This window comes from Penicillium cataractarum, assembly GCF_028827025.1.
Source record: "Penicillium cataractarum strain IBT 29864 chromosome Unknown utg000005l, whole genome shotgun sequence".
Taxonomy (NCBI): Eukaryota; Fungi; Ascomycota; class Eurotiomycetes; order Eurotiales; family Aspergillaceae; genus Penicillium; species Penicillium cataractarum.
This window is the reverse complement of record NW_026622741.1, coordinates 1363092-1389893: the sequence shown is the minus strand read 5'-3', so window position 1 is coordinate 1389893 and position 26802 is coordinate 1363092. Positions and strand designations below refer to the sequence as shown.

The window sequence follows — 26802 nt, the reverse complement described above, 5'->3', positions numbered from 1 at the left end:
AAAGCAGTCCATCATGTCCGTACCATTTACTCCGGAAAGTCTGCAGCGCCCGACGCCGCAGATCTATGCAGGTGATTTTCATATTATACCAAACAAAAAGGGCGTCCCTTATGCTGGTCAAGATGTGCTTCTCCTGACGACGGGCTGGGAAACCTGCCAGCGCTCCAATTCGCCAAGAGAAGCGGACAAGGGTCATCGGCGCCAGCCCACGTTCCAAATGACATGAGCGATATCGCGCGCGGTATTGACCGTGTCCACAACTCGGCCCAAGAGACCATTACTGGCAGGTTCCCCTTCGCCCTCGCCATAGGGCATGAACATGCCCGATGCGGTGAGTCGGAGCGGCCGGTCGGCAAGCTCGTCTTCATCTTCGGGAACGAACCACGGCTGATCCCGATGCGTATAGTGACCGGTAAAGTCTAACGAGGGGTCTTCATCCTCGTCGTCGAGGAGGAAGTTGGCCGATGGCCGAGGGGGTCGGAGAGTCTCCACGGAAGGGGTTGGGGATAATTTGGAGGAGGTGGAAGATGGGGAGGAAGTAGACCAGCGGTCGAAGACACTCTCTCGTGGTTCAGGAGTATCGCCACGGTATTTGAGGGTGGTGGACGGAAGAGGAGCAATGGTTTTGCTGTCACTACTGAAGCTGTTGCGAGGTGTGCTTCGGTTGCTGACGGAGGCGCGGCCAGGGATCTGTCGCATCATGACGACGCTGTCATCCGATGAAGACTCCTCGTCAAAGGCAGGGGGCCAGCTTTCATCTTCGTCAACCTCCTTGACTTCCACGGCGATACATTGTACGACCTCGTTATTGAAGTGAATGTGACGTCGCTCACTGGGAGACGTTAGTCCTGACCAGGACGATGTGGTGAGTGTGCCGCCTAGGGAGTAGGTAGAGCTTCCAGTGCGATGGTGTAGCTGATCCAGGTCGGTGTTGGACCGGGGGAAAGAAGGTCTCGACCAGTTGTTCTCGGCTTCCTGGGCTTTGAGGATAGCACCCGCATGTTGTAATAGAGTGTGTTGGGAAAGCGACCGTTGAAGGATGGTCTCTGACATGGTTTTCTTCTTTAGGATTGGTTTTGGTTCCAAGTAGGAGTTTGGAGTATCCAGACGACTCGGAGGTGGAGATGCATCCGATGCGATGGCATCACAAGAGCTGGATGTTTTAAGCGGTCCATAGAGCCATGTGACATCGCAATCTTTCAACCTATTGGGCAAAAAGTCAGTTCCTGGAGACACATGATTGCAGATGAGAGAGATGAGGGACATTGTGAATAGGAACGTACCAATTCAGGGTCTCAGGGGAAATGGTCCCGAGGTTATTCTTCGCTTTGGCCCATGTCCTCCACGACGCGTTCTCTAAACGAACACCATTGCTATAGGATCCCTTGCGAGCAGTGACATAGCGCCAGGATGCCCAGATATCCTCTTCGCGCCACTCGTGGGAAAGATAGTCCACATGCCTAGAGGGTTCCTCTTCCACCGAGGTATCATCTGCGGCCGGGGTGTGGCACCATGCCGGGGTATGTGATGCACCATCCGCCGACGCGTCACTGACCGTATCCGTCTCCTGCTCCACCTCCTTGGTACCCGTCAACTTTTCGATTTCCGAATCGTAGGAAGGTAGTATCAAGTCGTCATCCAGGGAGAGTGTGCTGAGGGTATTCGGAGTGTAAGGAAGCTGATCATGGGCGGGTTGTGTGAAGCTCGGCGAGGGTGGCATGGACGAGAGAGTCGAGGAGGCTACGGGACTGGGGCACTCCCGGGCCGAGTATTCATTTTGCATCGGTGATTTGGACAAGATGCCGTGGTCGCCCAAGAAGTAGCGCTGCGCAGTGGGCGACCGCAGGGGGTCGCGGGCGAATTGTTGCGAAGCCTGTTCGCGGGGAGTCGCCAGCACCGCCGTCATTTCCCCGTTGCGAAAGAAATAGGATCCTTCGGTATAGCGAGGGCGAGAATGGGGATGGCCGGGGGGTGGTGAAATAAGATATCCTTAGCGGCGAGACATCGAGGTTGGAACAACCGAGAGAAGAACAACCGAGAGAAGAACAAAGAAGAGAAGAAAGAGTGGCAGAATGGGAAGAGTTGGGAAGGCGAGAGGAAAAACTGGCGGAGGGTGGCGGAGAGCGGGTCTGAACCCCGGGGGGAAGAAAAAGGGAGGAGGATTTATGATTTAAGAAAAGTAAAAAAAAGCAAAGATGCGGGGAGGCGAGAGGAAGAGAGAGGAGGAGAGTCTCGATAAGGATGAACCACGGGAATGGGCTACTGCCGATAGTCGTCAACTAATGAACAGATAGAGAGAGCCACATAAAGTCTAAACCGTCCAGAGAGTTCTTCAAGGAGGGGGGAAAACAGGACCGTATAAGAGAACAACAAGGAAACTCTCTAAAAAGTGGTGACACAAAAAGAAGGCCGGATTGGGAATCCCAGAAGGAACTTATAGTCTTGCTGGAGATTGGTTGCGCCAGAAATCTCATTCCAATGGGATCCGATAACCGCCTTGAAACAAACCTAAACCTCGACTCTCAGACGATAATAATAATATTATTTTATTTCTCTCTTTCCCTACTTCCTCCGTTCTCTTCGAGGCGTAAAAAAAAGTGCCTGAACACACCAAGTCGCCACCAAAGGCGCAGTAGTCCGGAATGCTGTCCCGATCTATGATTTGCAGTTTCCTAGCTACTCCCAGGGACAATAGTACACTAACAGATGTACCATAGGAGAATGGCCTATGGAGCTACAAAACGAACGGGGACTCGCCCCCTCTCCAAAGTATCTTTTGGTCCTAGACTCCCCCCGCCGAGCGAGTTAGCGACCGGTATATACGAGGCTAGACCGCACGATAGCCCCCCCCTCGAAAGTGGGCCTCCCCCCAAAAAAACAGCTACACCAGTCGATCCAGTGGAGCTCATTCTCAACGCTTCCAGGGGGGGCAAACGGTCGGACTTTCGGACGATCACGGATCCCAAAGGTCCTCCGTACTTTGGATTTCCTGGGTACTTTCGGGCCGTCTATGACGGGAAAAGGAAGGTTTCGGAGTTGAACAACTTGTGATAGTCAAGTGTATACAAAATATAGTATATATACACTCCGTGAATCGGATTAGTATTGATAGCGGAATACGAGAGAAGAGTATAATCTCTTCCTCTGGATCGACAGTACATCGTCCTATAGGGTAGCATCATAATCGCAATCATTAACATGATAACAAAAAGTATATAATGATATAATCATGATCGTAACCCGCCCCCATTGTACCCGTGGTATACAACTATGGTGGCTAACAGATTTGAAAGGCAAGACTCATTACGAGTAATATCGATAACATAACGTGAAATCTCCTCCCTCTTTCACCCCATGGGCCTCGAAGCTCGAGGAGGGGGCCACCGCACCCACAGGTAGGGTCTGAGCACCGTTCGGGACTGGGGTAGGACATGGCTGCCCTCCACCCTGTCAGGCTGGTTCCCCTCTAGACCCGGGGGAGACACAGAAAACGACGGTGAGTGGGACGAAAGATCCACGTCTCACAGCACGATCCACCTGGCTCGTCCGCAAGTTGTTGCAACTATACAAGATTATATAGAAACAATGTCGGGTTGAGAGACTACACAACATGATTACTTGCAGTAACTAACGTTACTATTATTGTTCACTTATCCCTACAATACTACAATGCTCGTTGGATCAAATCAACCTCGGTCACTAGTGAATTAGCTCCCTTAGTTGCGTCAAGAGGCGGTTTAAGGGGCGCATTAGAGGGCTCTCGGGGCGTGCGTGGGACTGAACTACATACTTAGCTGATTTGCCCAGCTGCAAGTCAGAGGTGATCATAATGTAACGAGATAATCGAATAAAATGTACTAGTATTACTAGCAAGCATAAAAATAAGGAAATATAAAATTAAGAAAGGAATGCAAAGCAAGTACATAAAATGGCAAGTATATTGCCGATAAAAGTGAAACGCCATTCCTATGTCGGTAATTATGCTCCTCATTTACATAACAAATCGTCATAATTTCGAGGCTGCAATATACCCCGGTGCATTATAAGACAGGGATAAATAGCTCGCATTCATCGTCTTCTAACCGTTTTTGACCAATAAAACCAGTAAATCCCATATTCATAATTCAAAAGCTACCATCCCTATGGATGATCATGATAGCTTCCCGTGCCCTCATTGCAACACAACCGGGTGTCGGATGCTCACCCCCGGTGAGCTGCTTCTAGAATGATGCCGTCCTCCCTCTTTGCATCAACCATGAATTGTCACATAGCTATTACCTTGTACGACCCAATGCTCATGATCATGATACCTACCGGTATCATCTCCTACTAGGACCCTCTTCCAGCTAGATAACGGGCAAGCTAGGGCTACAAAATCCCAGGAAACCAGGTTAGCTGCAGCATTTTGCAGCATCTCGTCCCTGGACCTCGCTCTATGCGTAATCTCTTTCCCCACCCAAACAGCAACCTCAAAAATGTCCATTAAAATAAGACTAACGGCCAAAATCACCCAAGACTGAAAACCAAAACCCAGCGTCATGGGACCGTGCGGCTGCAGATTCGAAACCTAATAATCCTCCGGCCAGCAAAGCGCGTGTACGATCGACGGGCCGATGAGCTCGATGTAGCCGAAGACCGCCACTAGCGACCAGCACGGACCTTGGGGATAAGAGTACTCCGTTGCAAGTATACTTTGAGAGTCATTGTTTGATGGGAGTCTCTGAGACACAAAGTCAGATAGAGACCGTCCGCTAAGCTCTGGCGCTGGTCTGAAAACGGCTTTATCGAAATCTCCCCAAGCCTTCCCGTGGAAGAGATAAGCGTATCTAGATTTCGGTCGATGCGATTAACGATCCAGGTTGATGTGGCCCAGGTCGATGACTCCAGGACCTGCGGCTAGTCCTGCGAAACCTGGTGGCGCCCAGCCATCAGGGCTGGGCGCATTTGTGTATCCGGGTTATCCAGAATATCTGGTTCATCGAGTGTCTTTCCCCCCAGTGTAACCCATGATTGCCGTCGAGACACTTTAATGGGGAATTTTTGGTTGGTGGGGGGAGGAGGACAAGATAGTAACAAGCTACGAACCAACCACATGAAAGTTCGGACAATTCTATATGAACACACTACAGAGTTCTGATTATAGTAACAACGACAACAACATGAAGAACCACACCTTCTAAATTTCTCACGGTACTATCAGACTCAGCAAAAAAGGCCGAGGGCGAACATGATCCTGTCCCCTCGTGCACCGAGACACCGCCAGAAAACAGCGATAGGGCCTCTTTCCAGGAAGGGGCAAAAAAGAGAAGAAACTAGAAACCGAACACGCAGAACTGTGTTTTGTCTGTGCGTCTGCATGGCCTTGGAGCCCTGGGCCCTGGATGGCTCTTCGAGCCCTTTCATTCTTTGGTCGTGGCCGAGAGGCCCGACGAACCGATGATTGGCTCGAACTTAAAACCCTCGAGGCGCAAATCCGAAGGTCAATGGGGCCAGTGATATGGTCGCATCGCTGCATGTTACCGCACAACACAGAGAGAAAGCCTGACTTGAGGCCCTTGCACAATCATAGTCTGGACTCTCCAAGATGGGGATTTCCCAGCTTTTTTCCAGGCACTAACTAGCGCCGGCGCCAGTCCCAGCTGCACAACTGCAGTCGTCCTCGGGCCAGTGCTTTTGAAACGCCCGAGTCTGCCGCCCATTTTGTGGTTGCTAACTTGCTATCAAAGCCCACTTGAATCTGGCTCTGGCCCACTGCGGGACCCCCAGTCAATCCTCCAGTTGACCGGGGTTACTTTTCTTGGGGGCCCCTCTATGAAGCTCCTACAGGCTTCCCGCAAAAAGACGTGACGACGAGGTTCCCAAGGTTCCAGGATGACGAGCAGGACGAGCGATTTGACGCCAAACCGGGATCGAATTAGACCAGACTGATGGGTCCCAGCAGGTTAATCCCTCCTTTGCGTCCTTTTCTGGCCCTCATTGGGCCATTCAGGTCTATACATTACCGCACGACTCAGCCTGGGCAGCTCTGGCGAATAACTCGGGTAACATGCCCTGCAACATCCGAGCCATTGATATCAATTGAATTTCCCTGGCAAGTGGATAGCGAGGAGAGAAACTCGTTACCCTCAAACCTCAGAGCTTCCGCCCTGACGGGGATCGTCGTCACACCCCGTCATCCCATTCTCTTGGCTCCAGTTATCTTATCACAGCCGCAAGCGTGTGCCAACAGCTGGCAACAGCTCCTCGCTAACGGCTGTGCGGATCTATCATCAACCGGGCACCAATTGGGGCTTGCAGGACGCCCTATCATTTCTATCGCTCTATCAGGCCCCGCTATGTTCCCTGCTCTTCTCCTCCATCCTTTCGTACTTTGGCACTTCAACGGCCCAGCATTGCGCGGAGATGCATGAAAAGCAACACGACAAGGCTATGTCCCTCCCCCGGCAAATGACGATAACGGCTGCCCCTCTTTCTTTTGCTACAAAGCATGTTTCGGAGTCATTGAACGCCACTATGGGCGGGGTCAAATCAGCAATCAGCGAGAGTATCTAGATGCATGCGCAATAGCCGTTGTTTTCTTTTTATCGGCTTTGCTGTCAATGGCTGTAGATTCTATAGATACTGTAAATTGGCAGTGGGTTTGCAGAGCTCGGAAATTAATATAATCGAGATATGTACGTTGTATGTACATACAACTCCCGACGTCCCGAGTCTTTTTCGACGACGGGACTTTGCGGGTATCGGGTCACATGACCAATATCCCTCCCAAAACGGACTAGCCTGAATGCCCCTCCGTCCCCGCGTACTCGCGACCGAGACGCAAGGTCTAGACGAGCAAGCTCGGATTTTTCGCTCCTTTCCAATTTGCCCCTAGTGAAACCATGGCTGAGGTGGCAGATTCAGGCCCGGTCGAGCCACAGGCCCGGCATATCGTGTATTGCGGAGGTAAGTGACACCCTCGTGGCCTGGATGGTGGGCTCTCGCGAGCCCCGAAGCTGTCGCTCGGCAAAGCCGTGTATGAAAGAAAGCAAAAGAGCTAACGGAATGGATTCCGACAGTGTGTACTCTGCCTCCCGAGGTAAGAAGAGCCAGCCTTACGTTTCTTTCCGAGAAATATAGTCTGCGATGGACGCCGATTGACGCTAATGGATATAGTATTGCGAATTTGGCGGAACAGCCAAGAAGTGCGAGGAATGGTTGAAGGAGAAGCACGATGACCTCTGGACTCGGTTATACTCTGATGGTATGCACGGATAGTCGGCCCTGTCATTCCGTTACTGCATAAGCAGACAATTACCTACGTGGACGGACATCTTGAGGGGATATCTTATCTGACAAACTATTCTTTGCTAGATTCGTTGAACGCCAACCTCTCCGCCCTCTCCGTCTCCGCCCAAGAACGTGCCGCAAAGGATGCCGCAAAGAAGGAAGCCAAGGCAGCTCAGAGCGAGGCCCGCGATGCCGAGCGCAAGGCCGCCTCCAAGATTCAGATCAAGCGCGTCGAGCGAAACAAGCGCAAGCACGTAACGGTCATTATCGGTCTTGAGATTTTCGGACTCGAGAACAAGAAGCTTGCTAAGGAATTGGGCAAGAAGTTTGCGACTGGATCGTCGGTCACTCGATCGCCCGCGGGCACGGAGGAGATTACCGTGCAGGGTGATGTGAGTGAGGATGTGAAGGAGTGGCTGTTGGAGGTCTACGGTAGCAAGGTGCCGGAGTCCAACATCGAGCTGATTGAGGACAAGAAGAAGAAGAAGGCTGAGGCATGAAGGAACTCTAATGACGACAATGAATCTATAGCGGATAGGGTATCATGACATGACCAAATTAAAAGTACAATAGAAACAAGATAACGCCCAGGAATCAACGTGCAGTGAGAACGTAGACCACCGCAGATGGAAGGTTGCGAGGAAGAAACAGTGACGAAGATCTCATAGCTCATCAAGTAGTTTGAATGGATCGTGTTCTGTTACCGCATCGTCTTCTTCGGCCCAGGAGCTTGCGCTAGCCGAGGCACTTGGTGCCGCCTGCGCATGCTCAAGACTTTGTCGTCGATCTGCGAGACTCGACGGGTACCAGGATGAGCCCGATTCGCTTTCCTGGTCACTCGCCTTCAACACCGACTCCCAAATATCGGGTAGATGAGCAGAGCCAGGGGAAGACTCATTCACCAGCTTCGCCAGTTCCGTTGGTACTGGGACCATATCAGGATGGGGCGAGCTGATAGTTGGCCAATTCTGCAACACCAGAGCTAGCACCAGCACCAAGAACGCACTGCTCACGATACCCCAGAAAATGCGTAACCGACGACTGGTGCGAGTCTGCCACTCGGCCTCTCTTTCCTCCCAGCTATCAATCTGCCGTCTCACAGCTTCAAGACGCTTGCCCAGCTCCTCTGCTCGTTGCCGGCCTTTTTTCATGCGCTCGTCCAGAGCATCCGCTTTTCGAATCTGCGGTTCAAACCCTTTAAGATCATTGATCTGCTTGCGAATCTCCTGGTCCAGGCCGGCCGTTTCACTTTCAAAGTCATTGAGCAGGGTCGAGCCCGAGTCGGAAAGTTCCTGGAACAAGCCAATAGTTGAGTTGAGCGAAGTGATCTTCTCGAGCAAATTATAGTATGTGTAATCCAGTCGTCGAGTCAAGTCCGTCGCAAGGGTCCCTATAGAGGAGAGTGCGGATCGTAGATATCTAAGAGCACCATCATCAGCCCTATGCTCAGCTCCACAATCGCCGCGTCATCATGTAGAAGGGCAAGGGTCCTTCGTACTCTTCACCTTGCTTCCGTCGCTTCTTGACCTGCTCCAGATCCTCCATCGATTGAATCTCTTGCCGTCGAATAGGACCCAGCCGCTCATGTTGCTCAGGCGTATCGAGGAGACTACCCCTCCGACTCCCAGAACCCAACCCACTCGTAGAATCCGATCCCCAACGAGACCTAGTCGTCTCCCGCGTAATCGGCCTCAGTAACCCATCATCACTCTCGCGCTCTTTATCCCTACCACCAGACCAGGTAGGTAGCAGGCCACGCGCGCTAGCCGAGGACGCAAGATGGCTCATGGGGCGTGGTAATCGCAGTTCCCGCGATTTGCTATGCTTGTGTCGATGATGCGACTTCAGGCCATCAAAGCCCGGAAGCTCCACTTGCCTTGCAAGTGATCGGGTGCGGGCGTGCGCGAAGGACTCGTCGGGAGAGTTGGGATGGTCGCGACCATGATGCTGTCGATAAGGAGGGTGTCCGGATGAGCGGCGGTTCGTCAGGGTCTCGTTGCGGGCTGCAAACGGCTCGTCGAGGGTGGGTTGGTCATTGGATCGGGGAGTGGAGGACCCATGGGTCAGCGGGAAAGTGGCGGAGGTCGCTCTGGAGGTTGATAAGGGGAGTGGAGATTTGAGGTGGTGCAAGTCCATGTCAGCATATCAACATGATTGAATTATCAAGTGTATTGGTTAAGTTTGAGGAGTAAGAGAAGAAGAGGAAGCTTCGTTGGGCTAAGGTTTGAGTCTGAGAGGCGGAGGAGGCGCATGACGCCAAGTCGAGAGGATCGGCGGCCAAGTTGCTCTGCTTCATACACCACAAGTACAATAGGCAATCTAGTGGGAACATGCATATCAAGTACAGTTACTGTCTTTGTATTTACACTTTCTTTTATTGCATTAATCAAGAAAACTGCGTCATATCAGTTAGATCATTTTTTCTAGATATCTTACCTCAAGATCTTCCGAGTACTGTTTTGTCCGAAGTGTATCTACCCTTTCGTGGATCAACAATCAGTTATTGATCATTTAGGAAGTAAGTTGATAGCGACTCGACCGGCTGATTACTTCCTGAATCTCTGCCGTTGAGGTTATGTACTACTCAGACGCCTTCTCTCATTGTCCACTATCGGCCCCAGCTGCTTGGGAAACCCCGTGGGGACATGTCTGGGGCCGCGATCTATGTAGATCAGCTATCATGCTAACATGTAATGCAACTACAGGTAGTTAGAGTATGCAATTGTCTCGGTTGATATATCGTAATAACTAGTCAAATCCCTTGGAAACCACTCCTAGAGAACGCCGGTGACCCAACCACCCACGCCCGATGGTCGGGTCTTTTCTCCCAAGTAGCCCAACAGTACTTGGGCTGGGTGGTATATGTACATGCAAGTTGGTGATATGATGAACGGCAACAGTGATAAACCCGACACTGTGCTCTGGTCTTGTCTTCGTATCCTTAAGAGCTGAGCAGCTTGTTGCGCTTCTCACGGCGCTTCAGGCGCTCGACGCGCTTGGCATGCATCTTCTCTGCCATCTTCTCGTAGCGAGCCTTCTCCTCCTTGGCAGCTCGCTTATCCTTGATGCGCTGGATGTGGGCCTGTATGGGAGAGGAAGTTGTTAGGTACCATGGAAGAAGGTGACGGTGAACAATTGAGATGGGGACGGGAGATGGTTCGATCAATCAATGGACAACCAGGACAAGTAGGTATTATGTTGAGAGGGAATCATAAAGGAAGATGGAAAGTGGAATATGATGGCATACCTGACGCTCGGCTTTCTTCTCTTCCTTCATCTCACGTTCGCGTTCCTTATTAGCATCATGCTGCTTGCGGACCTCCTGACGCTTAGCGTAGGATGTCAAGCCGGCGCTAGGGCGGAAGGCCTTCTTGGGAGTTTGCCATTTCTTGCCTAGAAAGGGGAAAGAGTCGGGTGAGTCGGGAGATAAAGACCGAGAGTAGTGGAGAACCCTCGGGTTCCTGGTAGACTGACCATTCTTGCGCATGCCCGTGGCCAGGGCCGTCGCGGGGGTGGTAGCTGGGGTTTGGGTGGTAGACGACATGATGTAGAAGATACCCTGGCAGATGCGATGACTTGACAGGACCCAGGAGACCCAACAACAGCAAGACAAAGGGTCGAAGGGATCGAGAACAGAGGGCCAGAGAGGAAATCTGATCGCAAATCTCGTGGACCCGGCGCGCGGGCGAAAATTTCACCGGGAGATTATCTGATCGATAAAATGTCTTGGCGCTGGGCGCTAACATTTTCTTCACTCGGGCAGCCACTCTCCAGTCTTCTCTCGGCCTCGCTCGCTCCACTCTTCCTACGCACTTCTCTTCTTCTTACTCCATCCAGCCCGACGCCTGGCCTGTTCCTCCTGTCAAAGGCGCCGATTCCGCCCTAAAATCCCTGCTTTTCGTCACAGCAGGCGGGGCTTGGCTACAGCAAATCGCTCGTTTTCACCGCCCCTCCCCCCACCTCAACTCCGAGACCGACTCGGACAAATCGCTCACTTAAATCTCCCTCGACACGCCGACATACCCTCTCTGACTTCTTTTTTGCGAATCATGCCCCTGCGATAACCCGTCTGTACGTGTCTGAGTGATTGTGGGAAGCCTTGATGGCGGCAGCCGAGCATGCGATCACGATCAGCGATGAGTCAGTGGCAATGGAGCTGCCAACTCTTCCGCCCAACCAGGGCCTTGAGGCGATGAAAGATATCGTCTTTGGATCGGTGAGTGTTGTTTAATGTCTTGTCGGTAATGCAGGCAAAGAGACTGACCGTGAGTCACGATTTTCAGGCGGCTGGAATGGCAGGAAAACTCATCGAATATCCCTTCGACACGGTCAAAGTCCGACTCCAATCCCAACCAGAACACCTCCCTCTTCGATATTCCGGACCAGTGGACTGCTTCAAGCAATCCTTCCAGGCAGATGGGTTCCGGGGCTTATACCGGGGCATCAGTGCCCCTATGTTCGGGGCCGCAGTGGAGACTAGCTGTCTGTTCTTCAGCTACCGCGTCATTCAGGACATGCTGAAGGCTACAGTATTTCCCGGCGTGGAGCAATTGCCTTTTGCGGCTCTCCTTGCCAGCGGAGCGTTGTCGGGCTCCGTCACATCCCTAGCTCTCACTCCCATTGAGCTCATCAAATGCAAGATACAAGTCCCTCTCGAGTCCGCAGGGCACAAGCCCGTGGGACCACTTGCCATGGTCGCACGAGTGTTCCGCGAGGAAGGCCTGATAGGGTTCTGGCGTGGCCAGCTGGGCACCTTGATCCGAGAGACTGGTGGTAGCGCCGCCTGGTTTGGTGGCTACGAGGGTGTCTCCTCCCTGTTGCGCAGCTACTCCCAGTCTGGTGCCCCGGAGTCAGAGGCTCTCCCGCTCTACCAGCAGATGATTGCCGGAGCCTCGGCAGGTATCAGCTATAATTTCCTATTCTACCCGGCGGACACCATCAAGTCGCGCATGCAGACGGCCGACATCTCGACTCTTGCCGCCAACGGGGAGCGGCAAACTTTTGTCGGCGTCGCGCGCGCACTATGGAGGCAGCAAGGTCTGAAGGGCATGTACCGCGGGTGCGGGATCACCTGTGCTCGCTCGGCGCCCAGTTCAGCCTTTATTTTCTCCGTCTATGAAGGATTACGATCGTACTTTGGATGAGCTGCTTTAGAGCATGTTTTTTGCATATAGAGTATCGACTGTTGGATCGGTTGATGTTGGATCTGGACGCACATATTTACCTATTTACTTCTTTGTTATTTGTCTCCTGCTTTTATACCCTCGATATCACCCCAAAAAAGAAAGTGTTTAATTTTAGTCTTCTATTCTCCATCATTCTCTTCGACTACTCTTGCTATCTGCTGTCATAGCTGTAGTATCTCTTCATCGGTCATCGATAAGCACGCTTTCCTAGGGAAAGCCTTTACATACTCAATGAGCGTTAAGGCATTGGACAGGGATCGAGTGTAAAGTAATCCATGGTGTTTGACACTGCTACTTCGTGATATCATTTCACCCACTTGCAAGAACCTTGACTCGTTGCATTCGCTGAATAGACACGATCCTTTAAGATGAACGTGGAGCAACAGCGTCAGCCCCAGTAACTGCGACAATACTCATCTCTCCATGTCCACCTTGTTCAGCAGCGGTCAAGAAATCTTTCACGGTGAGACTGAGCCCTTTTTCACTCAGTAGATCTTCCCCCTGGCATAGTGTCCCTCGTAGCAGGGGTCCATTCATGCCTCCATTCAACTCCCACACCTGCCCATCTTCCTGAACAAAAGCCACGAAATGATGATTGTTCTCGTCCCGAGGCGAGGGGGCAGTCGAGGATCCGCGCGAGGCCGCATCCATATGAGCCTCTTCGAGAAACTTAGAGTCGTAAAGTAATTGAGCTCGCTCCGTGGGACCTAGCTGAATAGCTTGCTGGATGAGGTTGTCTAGCTCCGACCCCGGAGTAACATATCGACGACCTTCCAGGTTAAAGAGTATGTGCAAAAGCGCCATCAGCCCGCAAGCATGTCCGATGGTCTGTCTCATCCATAAAACTGGTTCGTTGGGACCTGAACTGTTATATTCTGGGATTGTTGGCTCAATCGCCGAGCGGGCAGCGTTGTAAATCGGCGTGTGGGCGAGTAGAATCAAGGCATGACAAGGTCGGGGATACCACTCTCTAACAAACTCCGGTGACAGAGAGAGGACGTCATGGAATGCGAGATCTGGTGAGATACTAAGATTTCTGCAAAGAATTTCCAGTATATCGGGATTGTTTTCTATACGTATTGCGTCGTCAGTCTGTGTCTTGTTCTCCGCAGGGAAGAGATATTATGCAACGCACCGAGAGGAATGAAGGTCTTGCAACCATCAACGATCTCTGCGGAGGGAGCCGTAGACATATTGAAGGTCTCTTTACTGATACAAGTTTTGATGTTTACCAGACGGCTCTGATGGAAAGGTTTGATGGAGACGTCAAAGCGGGGGATGGACGGACCGAGCTTGTGAGGTTGTAAAGTTGAAATCTCCCCCGCCTTTGCTGGCATAAAATCAACGTCTCACTATGATTACTTCTTTCCTCCCAGTGGGAGACTAATTGTCGCGCATTTCAAAGAGTAAAGACACCCAAAATTATCCAGACAATTAATTACGAGTCGTTCTCGCGACTGTTTGTATTCAGGGACATGAATACCAGCCACCCAACTCAATCACAGCACGACTACATCCCTGGTCTTACTTTCTGGTTGCATTAAACCATAGGATATCAACGTCTGCTGGTTAATTATGACGGGTTATCACCTCGAATAGTCGCTTGGCCCCTTCGGCTTCGACAGGCCGAACCAATCTGCTCGATGGAGCCCGCTAACTCCCCGGGTCCTCAAAGCATGAGACAAGCCAGCGGTTGGCTCCGCTCGACAATTCACTTGGAATTTCTGGAGCTTTGCCTTTGTTGAAGAATATGATTTACACACAGATCATTCATCATCTTTGGTGAAATTTTGAATATCAGAAGGCTAAAACGCCATGTCACGATCCCATAACCAGGCCACTGAGAACGCACTTTGTACGGCATATCAATCCAACAGTCATTAGCCTCGGACTCCAGTAAATGCTTCTGACTACCAACCATGGAGCTCATAAAAGTCATCAACTGCCGACAAACTCCACTCATCCCAGTCCTATGCAGCCCTATGGACACCAGGCATACGTAGAACAACTCCGGCAGTGGGCCATTCGGTCCCCAAGACCCACCGACAGGCCCTGGAAAGCTTGACAAAAGCTAGGCAACAGTCACAAAGCTTGAGGACCTCGCGATAACTTCGGAACTTGGATGTCAACCCTCCCAGGGTCCTCACCAACGCGTCTATAAGATGGGCAATGTTAATCTCCAACATGGACTTTTCTATCCAGGGACCATCTCAATCACCAAGCGAGCTTGACATTCGAGACGTGGATTCATCATGTCGTCCTTCGATCCTACCAATGCCAACTTGAACTCTGCCAGCAAGGAGGATGTCTTATGCTACCTAGCCATCGAAGAGAACCAGTACAATGGCCATATGGGCGCACGCATCTCCTCAATCTTCGTGATTCTCTTCGTGTCTTCTGCCTTCACCGTTTTCCCAGTAATCTCCAAGCGAATGACGCGATGGAAGATTCCTTTCAGCGTATACATCTTTGCCCGATACTTCGGCACGGGTGTCATCGTTGCCACGGCCTTCATTCATCTCCTGGATCCAGCCTACAAACGAATTGGCCCAAAGACTTGCGTCGGCGTATCAGGATATTGGGGTGAATATTCCTGGTGTGCAGCTATTGTTCTAGCTACAGTAATGGGCATCTTCCTTCTCGATCTAGCAGCCGAAGTCTACGTCGAGCACAAATACGGTGTGCATCGAGACGAAGGTGCTACAAGCGCTTTCATCCAGCATGAACATCACCTCGACGTACAACCTGCTCCCGATGCCGAGAAGACTGTACAAGCATACAACGACGAAAAAAAGAACCAGACCTCCGGCGAAACCGACTCAACCATCGCTGAGCGATCTTTCCGGCAACAGATAGCTGCTTTCCTCCTACTTGAGTTCGGTATCATCTTCCACTCCGTCATCATTGGTCTCAACCTTGGTGTGACCGGTTCCGAATTCGCAACCTTATACCCGGTCCTTGTCTTTCATCAATCCTTTGAAGGATTGGGTATCGGCGCCAGGATGTCTGCCATTCCATTCGGCCATCACACCTGGCTTCCCTGGATCCTGTGTGCTGCCTACGGTCTGACAACTCCGATTTCGATCGCCATTGGTCTAGGAGTTCGGCACACGTATGCTCCAGGTTCGAAGGTGTCATTGATTATTCAGGGTGTGTTGAATGCGGTCTCGGCCGGTATTTTGATTTACACTGGTTTGGTTGAATTGCTTGCGAGGGACTTTTTGTTCGATCCCTGCCGGACTAAGCGCCGCTCTCGGCTGTTGTTTATGGTTGCGTGTACACTGTTGGGTGCTGGTATCATGGCTTTGATTGGAAAGTGGGCTTGATTTGAAATAAGTAAAGAATGTATAGCATAAAAGTTATAGTGGCAACATACAAAGGGCCGAGTGCCAATGAGTCTCTGAATTCTCAAGCCAGCCACTCTCGTCTCGAATTCACTTTTAAAACCTAACTTGTCTGCAGCTTGGCAGCTCCACTGTTGTGTAGAACCTGAAGCTAGAGAATGCCCTTTGGGCCTCAGGCTCGGACTGAGATTGCTGCATGTGGAGGTTCGGAGAGACACAACTAGGTGTTACGGTGGGCATCGCAGATGGTGTATGAAAGAAAAGGGTTGAGAAATTTCAATCTGAAACGTAATTTCAAAGATTGTCGAAACATTGGTATGGTTATGAAGCTTCCAATTAAGTATCTCAACCTACAAATTTGGGGACCAGCTTTGAAGGAATATATCTCGGCGAGTCCTGATCTATATCCCCGCACCTCAACAATGCCCTGCCCAGAAACCCCTCTCTACCATCGTTGTCACCAACCAGCGACAAACCGAAAATAAACAATAATAAAATAAAGATATAGCCAAAACCATGTCCTTACTTCAAATCTCAAACCAACCAAGCAACGAAAGAACCAAATTAACCCCTTAAAAGTACACCCCGCTGATAAACGCGATAAGCCGGACTATCGCAGTATCATCCCCGCCTCCTCCGCACCTCGCGCCCTCCACTTCGCCAACGTAACCACCTTTTTCCTTCTTCCTTTGACTTCTTCTTTCCACCCCAACAATCCTCTCCACCCACAATGCCACCCGTCGCCACCCCCGTAACAGCCCAAGAGCTCCAAACGCTCTCTACAAAGGCGATAGACGCTAAAGCCGCCGCATACTGTAAGTACCTACCGTCGCAACGAAAGCTAGCTAGAGCTAGCTAGTAGCTAGGCTTTACAGCTAGCCAGACCCTCTTTGCCTAGTCGCATCCATACTAACAACCTTTCTAGGCCCGTACTCGAAGTTCCGTGTTGGAGCATGCATTCTCACTGCGTCGGGCGAGTTCGTTGTCGGGGCTAACGTGGAGAACGTTGCTTATCCCGTTGGAACATGCGCTGAGCGTGTTGCGTTTGCTACTGCTATTGTATGTCCTCGATTACCTACCCAGTTCATGGCATCTATAGTCTATGATCTACCGAATTGTTCTCTAAGCTAATTTCACGTTTCTTAGGTGGCCGGGCACAAGGAGTTCCGTGCTATTGCCGTTGCGACGGATATCACGCCCGGTGCGTCGCCGTGTGGAATGTGTCGACAGTAGTATGTTTTCTTCCCTCTGTGATACGAGTATCTACGGCTTTTCTGGAACAGTCTGGACTAATACTCTATCTAGTATGCGCGAGTTCACTACGCCTTCGTTCCCGGTGTATATGTATGACGGAGAGGGGAAGTATACCGTCAAGACGATGGGCGAGGTATGTTAGCTATTACTAGTCCTACTCATCCTTTCAGTTACATATATCTTACTAACTATGACTACAGTTACTGCCGGACTCCTTCGGCCCAGATGACCTGCCGAGATAAGTCAGACGTGAGTATCAAGCTTCCTTACCGGGGGAAGTAAACCACCCAGCGAAGCAAAGTAGGAACCTAGTATGGAGAATAATAGTACGCAATTCCGTTCAAAGCCAAAATTCCCATTAATGGTCATGATTTATAAGATAAGGAAAAACCAAGCAGAAAAGAAAACCAAAACTCTTTCTATATCTTTGCGCCCCAAGGCGTCAAGAATCTGGACCAAGAGAAACATGATTGTCTCCGGCGCCAGCAAGATATGCAGTACATAAACAGAAAACGAAAAGTAGAATAAAAGAGACAGAAAAGACAGAAAGGAGAAAAAGAAAAAAAAGAACATCCTAAATCCAAACATATCGCGCTCATAATGTCACATCAAGTAATTCCAATCAGATCAGCCAAAAAGATCAGACAAAAAGATCAGACAAAAATCTCAGACCATCAATTTCCACCCCATTCTTTTGTCCTAAGTCGTGATTGTAATCATCTACGCCTCCTCGTCATCATCGAGATCATCCGCACCAAGCAATTCATCTTCATCATCGACGACATGTGTATAATCACCACGACGCGCGGCAAATGATCCCCTCGTCGCATATGGTCGCTGATATCCACGGCTGCGGGCACGCACGAAGCCACTAACACTACGCCAAAGACTCATAGCAAGCATGGGGAGTGCCTGAGCCACAGCGACAGCGCCCGCAATAATAGTAACGGGCACGGCGACGAGGAGAGAATCCCGGGCAAGCCAGCTCTGGCCCGATGAGCTGCCGGACTCGCCAAGGCGAATCTGGCCGAACTTGCCGTCCCAGCGGGTATAGACGAAGTAGCCAAAGGCTGAGGCGGCGGCAATAGGAGTGACGATGGCGAAGAAGAGGCCGACGCCGCTGATACCGTGCTTGCGCTCGAATTCCTTCTCTTTGTTGGGGCAGGCATGTGGCTGGAGCTTGTCGAGCTCGTAGCCGCCTTGACAGGTTGTCTGGGGAAGACGGCGGTAGCCGGTGGGCTCCCAGTACTCGACCTGCTCAGGGTCGTCCTTGCATGAGAGGCTGTGGTCGGGTGGTTGGAAACCGGGTACAAGACCACAGCTACCGTCGCTTTGAATCTCGTAGTTGTAGTCACTGATAATAGTTAGCGAGTCTGAGCTTTCCCCTTTCAACATGCAATGCTTGCTTACCATTCAAAGTCTGCACGGGAACAAGTGCAATTCGAGCCCTCGACCCGGTGCACATGGGTATCGCGCCAGTTCACCCAGCACTCCTTCTCGGGTTTCTTCCGGTGGTACTGCTCCACATGGCCGAAGAGGCAGTTGTCATCCTGCAGCGGGTGTTTGGGAGTCCACAGATAGTAATCATTGCTAGTCTCCTTTCCATCAGGCGGCGCACACTCGCGATCCCAAATTCCGCTAAAGTCGATGGGAATAGTGGCAAAGCGATTAGAGGACTTGGGCTCGCGAACCCACAAGACGAAGCTCTTAGAAGTGTCCGAAGGAACGGTCGAGATGTCTAGGACGATCACTTCCGTATCGGCGAACTGGAACTCTGACCAGGACCTGCCCTCATCAAGACTGTAGAAGACAGTATTGGTAGGCTCCAGCTCGCGCACGAGCACGATGATGGAACCCGAGTCGCCAAACTCGAACATGTAACGGCCCTTCTTGACCTGGTCCCAGGTGATACCGCCGTCATTGCTCAGGAATGTACCGACATCTTCACTGTCAGCACTCTTCAGATATTCACCAACATTACCAACACCAATGAGTACGCCGATAGCGGAGCCAGAGTAGAAGGTATCCCGCCAGTCACGACGCTCAGTATAACTGTGAAGATGCAGCGCACACCCCTCGATGCCCTTGCCCTCAAAAGGAGAGCAGCCGAACTGGTTGCCCTCGGCATCCTTTATAGGGGGACTAAGCAAAGCCCATTGACCACCGTCGTTATGAGTAATCACCGAGCGCAGCTTCTTGCTCGAACCCTTGTTCTTGACATCGTCGACATTCGCGACGACATTAGCCAGAGCGACGCCCTCGAGATTAGCGACTTTCTCGAAATCAACATAGCCGCGGTCATCCACATTCACGGCTGACAGACTCGAGACAAAGTAGGTGCCGTTGCTGTTACTCTTGACCAGCTGGCCGTAGCTGTGGCCTGCTTCGGCACTGATCTGGACGAACAGGAATAGGGCATCCGTAGAACCGGGCAGCACGGTGTATTGCTGGACATCGACGTTGATGGGGAAGTTGGCTTGCGCAAAGACGCGGCCGTCCATACTGGTGCTGACATTCAGGTACTTGTGCTTCTCAGTCGGGAAGGTGGCCACGACGATGTAATCATTCATGGTGACAAAGTGGGCGATATTATCGTTGATAACCTTGCGGTCACCGAACCGGTTATCCTTGGAATCGCTGGACACAAGCTGGCGGTTATACTTCTTGCTCTCCTTCTCATACTGCTCGCAAAGAACAAGATCCTCGCTATCCTCGCGGCCATTGTGGTAGGCAAAGAGACACTGACCAACGCCACGAAGGTCGGGGCCTTCCCAGTCCGCACCGCGGTTCTTGGTGAAGTACGCATCGGGAACACAGTCACTGCCCTTGCACTCATCATTGCCCATCCAAATCATCCAGTCCATGTATTTCTCATGGAAGGCCAATGGGTTGGGATCGCCCTTTTCACGGTTCGCCAAGGAAGTAGGCAGCTTGAACTTCTTGAAAGTATCACCACGGTTGATGGTCGAGTACGCGGTGTCACCAGCAGTCAAGAAGTAAGCACCATCGCTGTAGTAAGGGTGCTGGACCATGCCGACAATCACCTCACCCTTGAGCTCCTTGGGCTGATCCCAAGTCTTGGCGTGGTCGTGAGTGACAAACACCTCATTCTTACTAGAGAGCAGGAAGATAGTCTCGTCATCTCCCGAGTTACTCGTTTGGCGCTCCAGATAGAAGTACTCCAGGTCAGTGCCGGCGAATTCGTGCGCGTTCCCGGCATGAACCTTGCCATCACCACCGCCGATGCCACCACCAGGAGAGCCCGTGGCATCATCACAAGAGCGTTCAATCTCTTTGTCGTAGTTCTTGCCATCCGTGCGGCGACAGGTATTTCCAGGGATAAGTCGCCAGCCAGAGGGGCCCATGAACTTGTCGCCTTTATTCCCACACGTACCCGCAGGGGGAGCAAGAGGCACGGCTGGTACGCACTCGTTCTGTTCGTTGCGCTTAAAGTTGTAGTCACACTCAAAGTCTTCCTTGGTACAGTCGCACGGCTCAAAGATAGGCGGGTCCAACTTGTCCTCCATGATGAAGCACTCCGCATCGGCCTTGCGGCGCATGAACTTCTGCTTGTGACCCATCAAACACTTGGGTTTCCGGTCCTCATCGAGGAGGGCCCACCAGGGCTCGAGGTCGTCCTTGGTACACTTGCGCTCGTGGAGTCCATCAAAGTCAATCGTGTAGATGATGTAGCCCTCCTTCTCACTGGACTCGCCGACAATCAAGAATTTCAGACTAGTCGCTTCGGGGGTGGTCGTGATATACAGAGGCTTGATCTTGTGCTCCAGCTTAATAGCATCTTCCCAGTCCTTGCCGTGGTTGAGGGAGTATTTAACTTTGTCGGTCTTGCCATCGTCGCTAATAGCAACAATGACACCACCTTGATCACCGAATTTGAAGTGGTGAGGCCCCTTGAGCGCGCGGCGCCAGGTGAGACCCGCATCGTCGGAGACGTACAGGTCGCCATCCGAGTACTTCTTGAGGTGGTCGCCAGTATTACCCACACCCATCACGATACCCGGCGCGGGGCTGGAGAACATGCGGCCAATGGGAAGCTCGTGCATAGAGTCGTAGGAGGTCATGGAGTGCAAATGGAGGACATCACCATCGGCTTTCAGAGGCTGGAACGTTCTGCCATCATCGAAACTGATGCCACTGACAAGTTTCTTCTCTGTCTTGTCAGACTCCTCCACTTCCTCCCAATTCTTAACCGTATTCACAATCACAATGCCCTGAATATCGGCGACCTTTTCGAAATCAACGAAACCGTTGGCATCTCTGTTGGTGTGCTCGATGTTGGGGGTGAAATAGGTTCCATTGGAGTTGGACGAGAACAGCACGCCGACACTATTCTTATGCCAGGTCGTCTGCACATCGACTTGGATACTGTAATTGGTGCTCTCCAGAACGGTGTACGCATCCTGTTCGATGCGATGTCCACGGAACTCAGCACGGTGCCATTCCTTCGAGTCGTCACTGATATAAAGCGCTTGTTCAGTGGTACCCTGCGATTGTAAACCAACCACCAGATACTTCTTCACGGAGCGCGCAATGATCTGGCTACCGGTAACAGGTCGTCCACGGTCAAGATTAACCTCGGTACCATCTATACCATTTTGGAAATAATCATTCGAAGAAATCAAACGCTCAGAATGCATAGGGCCCTTCAATCCCGGCACCACGCACAGAACGCGATCTCCAATATCCTCGGACAAATCAAGGTCGAATCCAAACTCGGGCGTGCCTGCGGCCCACATACACGAGTAGAACATCTCCTGCAGTGGGTTCCAAGTCTTAAAGTCATCCAGGGTATACCACGCCTTCGGCATGCACCCAAGGATACCAGAGCAATCCAGGCCCATGAAGATGACCTTTTTGGCGTCCCATCCATTAAAAGCAAGCGGTGGGGTACCGCGCTCCGTCATCATAGGCCGGGCGGGAATCTCAAAGGGGTGCCAACTCTCAGCCTGATCAGTGGTGATCCAATGCTGACCCTTCTCACCGAGAATGTAGGCGCGCTTCGAGTCGTACGGGTGCGGCCAAATAACGGCGGCCGCGCCCTCCATCTTCCCATCGGGGCCCTTGACGACTTCCCACTTCGAGCCTCCATCGAATGATACATGGGCGGTGTGTTTCTTATAGTCACGGTAGAGAACGGTTTCTGTGCCTTTGAAATAGAAAAGGTCGTAGGGCGCATGGTCGAGGACTTCCGTCGCGAGTTTGGGTTGGTCCCCCTTGGCCGTGGCCGGTTGTGCGGACCAAGCCAGCAACAGACCGACCACGAGCAGCAACCACCGAGGGATCATGACCGGTGGGATGTCGGCATCTGAAGGGGGGGGGGAAGAAGGTGGTAGGAGTAGTTGGAGTGGATGTAGCAGCCTAAGCTGCACTAGCGGGCCGGTCCGGGGTGCGCGATCTGAATGAGCGTATTGAGGGGAGTGCAGAGGAATCGAAAAGGTGGTTGACGCGAGACGAATTAGATCTGCCCTGCGCACTAGTGAAACTGGTCGTTGTCAATGAGCTAAGGAGAGAATGGTGATGGTATACGAGGAGGGAGCTGCGTGGCCTCAGCCTAGAGCTCCCCTGTCACGTGAAAGTTGGTCTTATCGCGCTATCGCAGAAAGCCTCCGTGCCTTTCCGCTCGGATGAACCATGGTTTGCACATCCCTTCGATCTACAAGTTGATCCACTTGCTACATTACAAGTATGTGTCAATGACATCAAGCATAATCAGATTGAGTCCCATGCAAAATGCATTGGTTGACTCGGCAGCCAAGGAGATATGTACAGAGCGCTGCAAACTGTGCAGAGAGAAAAAAAAAGTGTAGATACATGAAAATACCGGGCATGTTAGCCTCGAGTCCAAATCCAATCAAAGTAAACGCTGGGTTTAAATGCAGAGTGACAATGCACTTGGAAAAAAAAAGACGCCTTCCCAAGAAACACACCCCGGATATCAATGAGCGAATGATCGCGCGCTAAAAAGAATGACAGCAATGAGACCCCAGAACGTGAGGGAGAAAAAAAAGAAGAGCATGAAAGCAAAAGAAGGGGAGATTTGAATATGATTGGTGGGCTGTTGACAATCCTCGTCTAAACTCGTCGACGAAGTCTGCGCCACATCTTTTTGACCACCCCCTTGTCGTCCTCATCCGAGTCCCAGATCATCTGGGTACGATCGGCTGGGGGCAGTGCAGCCAGACGCAGCGGATCCTCTTGCGGGGAGGTTTGTGAAGGAGTGGGAGATTCGGTGCGCAGATCCGGGCGGGTAAGTGTCATTTTCAGGGTCATCTCCCGGTTTCCTGGGAGTCGCTGGGGACCCGTCTTTGAGCCCGGAAGGAAAGATTGATGCCGTTGCAGCAGAGCGAGACTATCCACGGATGGCCGCGAGGTTTCCCTAAGCTGAGGGGAGAGACGAGAAGCCGTTGGCTCTTCAATTGACCCGCCGGGAGTCCCGACCATAGTGCCATCATCATCCTCGAAAAAGGTCCCTGCCCAATCACTAGTCACCGTGGGTGACATTGGTGGATTGGAGCTGTGGTCCGGTACGATATTTTCCTTGTCCTGTTCCAAGGACGGGAATCCGAACTCGATGGCCTCGTCGAATTTCTGCGGCGAGGCCAGGTAGACGCGCAGCTTGAGACGGGCGTCGGGATCTTGATAGTATTGGGCGGCGGGGTCGATGCTGGAAGTGGAAGATTTGGCTGCATGTTGGATGGGTTGGTGGCGTCGAGAGCCTGGACGAGAAGAGGGACGTTGGCTGGGCGCAATAGTGGAGAGAGCTTGGAAGGTGTGGGCTGTCGGTAGAGTGCGAGTAGGCATCGACGGTGAGGGTCGATGTTGTCTCAGAGCGTGTGTTGAAAAGGACAAGGAGCGACGGAAGGATGGGCGACGACGACTTTTGGATTTGGCGGCGGCATCTGCAACGTGGGCATGGTACTCATCCAGAGACAAGTCCAGATCACCATCTTCGTCGAGCCACCGGAAGCTGTCGTAGATGGACTGATCCATGCTGTCGTCAGACTCGTACTCCGAGTCCGAGTCGTAGAAGACTGTGTCGGGCTGAGCTACTGGAAGAGTAGTCTCTGAAGGAAGACTGTCGGTGGAGAGACGACGGCGAGAAAACGGACGACGATAAAAAGCTTCGTCGGCAGCGTCAAGAATGAGACTTTCACGATAAGCCTGGCGAAGACGCAAACGTTCTTCGGGAGAGAAAAGCTTTTGTTGGATCTTAGCGGGGAGAGAATGGAAGCATTGCGAGTCTGCCTGGGCCACGAGATAGGCCAGTTGCAAGGAGCCCGGCTTGCGCAGTTTCCTAGGAGATACGGTCGAGCGCTTCTCCAAGCCACGACCTCTGGCGAGGGAAGTTGTCGAGGAGTTTCGCAAAGCACGAGAGCGAGAGTGAGAGCGAGAACGCGAGTAAGGGTGAGAGTGAGAATGAGGATGGTGATGGTGGAGGGGGCCAGACCCAAGACGAGCACTAGGGCGATAAGTGCGGCCGTGATAGTGGTGATTGTAGTGCGTGGAGCACGCAGGGGAACTGGGATCGCTCTGCGCTAGCCGAATGCGCAAGCGCTCGACATTCGAGAAGAACTGTTTGGGATCAGCGGTGTTTCTACGAGCATGATGTGTGGATGTTTCCACTCCATTTTGAGTGTTGAGTGGAGAAATGAGCAAATGGGAGGTGGGGGCCTAGTGAGCCGTGCGCCAAAACATTGGCAACTGGAGGAGGACTCGAGGAGACTCGACGGTGGGAAGAGAGTGAGAGTGAGAGAGGCTGAGGGTACACACTACACTCATAGGGGCCAAGTTTTGGCGCCATTGGGTGATAGTGTGGGTGATGGAGCCAAATGGCCTCCACTCGAGCGGTTCAGGGGGAAAAGCCAACGAACTTCAAGCGCCATCAAAGGGACCGTGATGGGCGCGAGCCGTGCGGCGGCCCCGAATGTGGAGAACCCGGCTTGTACAAGTGCTAGGCGCCATTGAGGAAAAAAGAAACGAGACTGCGTTGGCAGGTTGTGGAGGGTAAAGATGTGCAGGGTTTCCCAAGTGGAGACGTTGAAAGAACAAAGAAAGTCCCCGAGGGCAGTTGGGGGGAAGAGGAATCTCGTATCGAGCAGCCCAAATGGCTAGTCCGAGACTATCAATTTGACTATCGACGATCCGCTGCACGCCCCCATCCGCAAGGGGAAATGAGATGGGAAAAGAGAGGAACGAAAACGAGAAGAGAATCTCAGAGATAGGGAAAGCCCTTACCTTTCGTTGCACTGAAGGTGGCAGAGATCTCAGGTCCTCCTCGCTGGCGGCAGGGATCATGTTGGAAACCCGAAATGGACTGAATGGAATAGATGGAAGTATCGGGAGAATAGAGTAGAGAACTCGCAAGATGTGGGGGGTTCAAGACAGAGTCAAATCATAGAATATATGGAGACAACTGGGTCATTCAATCTCGATCTCGACAATACAAGACGAGCAAGATCAGTGTCGAGTATAGTAGAGAAAGGAAGGAGTAGTTAATAAAGAGTGAATAAGGAGCCAAGAATTCTCCGAGAAGCGCACGAGAATGTCAAGTGCAAGAAGAAGAAACGAGCTCTCCCATGCAGAGCACCCAGGACTATATAGCTCAAGTTGACTAGAGGGAAGTATTCCCCAGCCCTAATTCTCTCCTCACAAGCGCCCTCGTCAATTACGAGCAAGTTAGGTCCGGGTCTCCCATGTCTCTCGCTGGTCCATATGCCTAACATGGGAATAACGCCAACACATCGAAACAAAGAAAAGAGAAATAACCCCCCAAAAAAAAATCCACGCACGGACCGAGGGGATGGGATCGATCTATTTCGAGACCTGTCACTTTTTTACCCCTCCCCTAGAACTGGTGATCGCCTAACCGTCTCTAAAAGTGGAGAAGCGTCCATTCCTCCCACAAGACATACATACGGGATCAAGCACGGCATAAGCAAGTATATTACCTTCCAGTTGATCCAGACATGCAGCATGAGAATATGATCAGTCATGAACCCCTCGATGAACCGGTTTGTCGCAAACAATCGAAGATCCCACCCGATCCCTAGTCAGATCTATTTTCTTCATGGCTCGTTGTATTCTGTAGTTGTACCATTTCATTTCGGCAATTCAATTTAGATCTGTGCAACATTCAGAAACAATGGACCCCAGTCTCTCCAGCTTCTCTCTCACCCTTTGTATCTTATTCTCGGCTGGTCGCACCCAGCCCGGTGGAAAGTTGGAAGCCCCAGAGCAAGGGGCAAAGCCACTGGCAAAAGCTCCCTTACGAGGCCCTGGTACATACAAGAAGTACACTATCTACTCCGTACGCATGCACGGAGCACAAAGCAGGACCACCACCAAAATAGTCTAACATCCACACCCCACACCCCGTTTTTATCTTTGCGACTGGTCTTATTTCCTTTGGGGGCCGTTGCTCTGATCCTCTCCAATTCGAGAAGCCTAGCCCCCCCTCGCTCTCCCTTTCTCCCAGCCCTACCGGAACAAGGCGGGACTTGGGCAGCGAGCTGCAATAATAGTAATAATACGAGGGGGTGGGTAGGGGGAGGCAAAGAAAGAATAAGACGTGGGACGCCTTCCAGGATCAAAGGATTGGGAGATTACTGGCCAGCTTTAGAAGATCCACGTTCCTACGGAGTAGATTGGCTATAACTAGGGAAAAACTCTGGTAGAGCATCATGTACATAAGACGGCGTACTCCGTACATACTTCAATCTCGTTAGCCC

At 51.7% G+C, this 26802-nt stretch overlaps 10 protein-coding genes across 10 annotated transcripts; 4 read left to right on the top strand and 6 right to left on the bottom strand.

Moving 5' to 3' along the window:
• Window positions 1–192: 192 nt before the first annotated feature.
• N7496_006209 (protein phosphatase regulator REG1) lies at window positions 193–1906 on the bottom strand (the record flags this gene model as incomplete). The annotated part of the gene is made up of 2 exons (XM_056699138.1): window positions 193–1204; window positions 1284–1906. The coding sequence occupies 2 exons, from the start codon at window positions 1904–1906 to the stop codon at window positions 193–195; spliced, it is 1635 nt and encodes a 544-aa protein (XP_056554551.1).
• Window positions 1907–6881: 4975 nt separating this feature from the next.
• On the top strand, window positions 6882–7769 carry tma22 (putative RNA binding protein Tma22; the record flags this gene model as incomplete). Its single annotated transcript, XM_056699137.1, has 4 exons — window positions 6882–6945; window positions 7059–7078; window positions 7156–7243; window positions 7354–7769. 4 exons carry the CDS (start codon window positions 6882–6884, stop codon window positions 7767–7769), a joined length of 588 nt encoding a protein of 195 aa, XP_056554550.1.
• Window positions 7770–7931: 162 nt separating this feature from the next.
• On the bottom strand, window positions 7932–9405 carry N7496_006207 (uncharacterized protein; the record flags this gene model as incomplete). The annotated part of the gene is made up of 2 exons (XM_056699136.1): window positions 7932–8688; window positions 8768–9405. 2 exons carry the CDS (start codon window positions 9403–9405, stop codon window positions 7932–7934), a joined length of 1395 nt encoding a protein of 464 aa, XP_056554549.1.
• Window positions 9406–10210: 805 nt separating this feature from the next.
• Window positions 10211–10813, bottom strand: N7496_006206 (CGR1 family protein; the record flags this gene model as incomplete). The annotated part of the gene is made up of 3 exons (XM_056699135.1): window positions 10211–10351; window positions 10517–10662; window positions 10744–10813. The coding sequence occupies 3 exons, from the start codon at window positions 10811–10813 to the stop codon at window positions 10211–10213; spliced, it is 357 nt and encodes a 118-aa protein (XP_056554548.1).
• A 558-nt stretch (window positions 10814–11371) lies between these two features.
• Window positions 11372–12413, top strand: amcA (putative mitochondrial ornithine carrier protein AmcA/Ort1; the record flags this gene model as incomplete). Its single annotated transcript, XM_056699134.1, has 2 exons — window positions 11372–11485; window positions 11553–12413. The coding sequence occupies 2 exons, from the start codon at window positions 11372–11374 to the stop codon at window positions 12411–12413; spliced, it is 975 nt and encodes a 324-aa protein (XP_056554547.1).
• Window positions 12414–12818: 405 nt separating this feature from the next.
• Window positions 12819–13648, bottom strand: N7496_006204 (ubiquitin carboxyl-terminal hydrolase isozyme L3; the record flags this gene model as incomplete). Its single annotated transcript, XM_056699133.1, has 2 exons — window positions 12819–13525; window positions 13591–13648. 2 exons carry the CDS (start codon window positions 13646–13648, stop codon window positions 12819–12821), a joined length of 765 nt encoding a protein of 254 aa, XP_056554546.1.
• A 1059-nt stretch (window positions 13649–14707) lies between these two features.
• zrfA (high-affinity Zn(2+) transporter ZRT1) lies at window positions 14708–15781 on the top strand (the record flags this gene model as incomplete). The annotated part of the gene is made up of 1 exon (XM_056699132.1): window positions 14708–15781. One exon carries the CDS (start codon window positions 14708–14710, stop codon window positions 15779–15781), a length of 1074 nt encoding a protein of 357 aa, XP_056554545.1.
• Window positions 15782–16529: 748 nt separating this feature from the next.
• N7496_006202 (cytidine deaminase) lies at window positions 16530–17295 on the top strand (the record flags this gene model as incomplete). The annotated part of the gene is made up of 5 exons (XM_056699131.1): window positions 16530–16614; window positions 16725–16858; window positions 16946–17031; window positions 17105–17186; window positions 17254–17295. 5 exons carry the CDS (start codon window positions 16530–16532, stop codon window positions 17293–17295), a joined length of 429 nt encoding a protein of 142 aa, XP_056554544.1.
• A 478-nt stretch (window positions 17296–17773) lies between these two features.
• N7496_006201 (vacuolar protein sorting/targeting protein 10) lies at window positions 17774–22359 on the bottom strand (the record flags this gene model as incomplete). The annotated part of the gene is made up of 2 exons (XM_056699130.1): window positions 17774–18407; window positions 18464–22359. 2 exons carry the CDS (start codon window positions 22357–22359, stop codon window positions 17774–17776), a joined length of 4530 nt encoding a protein of 1509 aa, XP_056554543.1.
• A 787-nt stretch (window positions 22360–23146) lies between these two features.
• On the bottom strand, window positions 23147–25369 carry N7496_006200 (uncharacterized protein; the record flags this gene model as incomplete). Its single annotated transcript, XM_056699129.1, has 2 exons — window positions 23147–24628; window positions 25310–25369. The coding sequence occupies 2 exons, from the start codon at window positions 25367–25369 to the stop codon at window positions 23147–23149; spliced, it is 1542 nt and encodes a 513-aa protein (XP_056554542.1).
• Between the last annotated feature and the right edge of the window lie 1433 nt (window positions 25370–26802).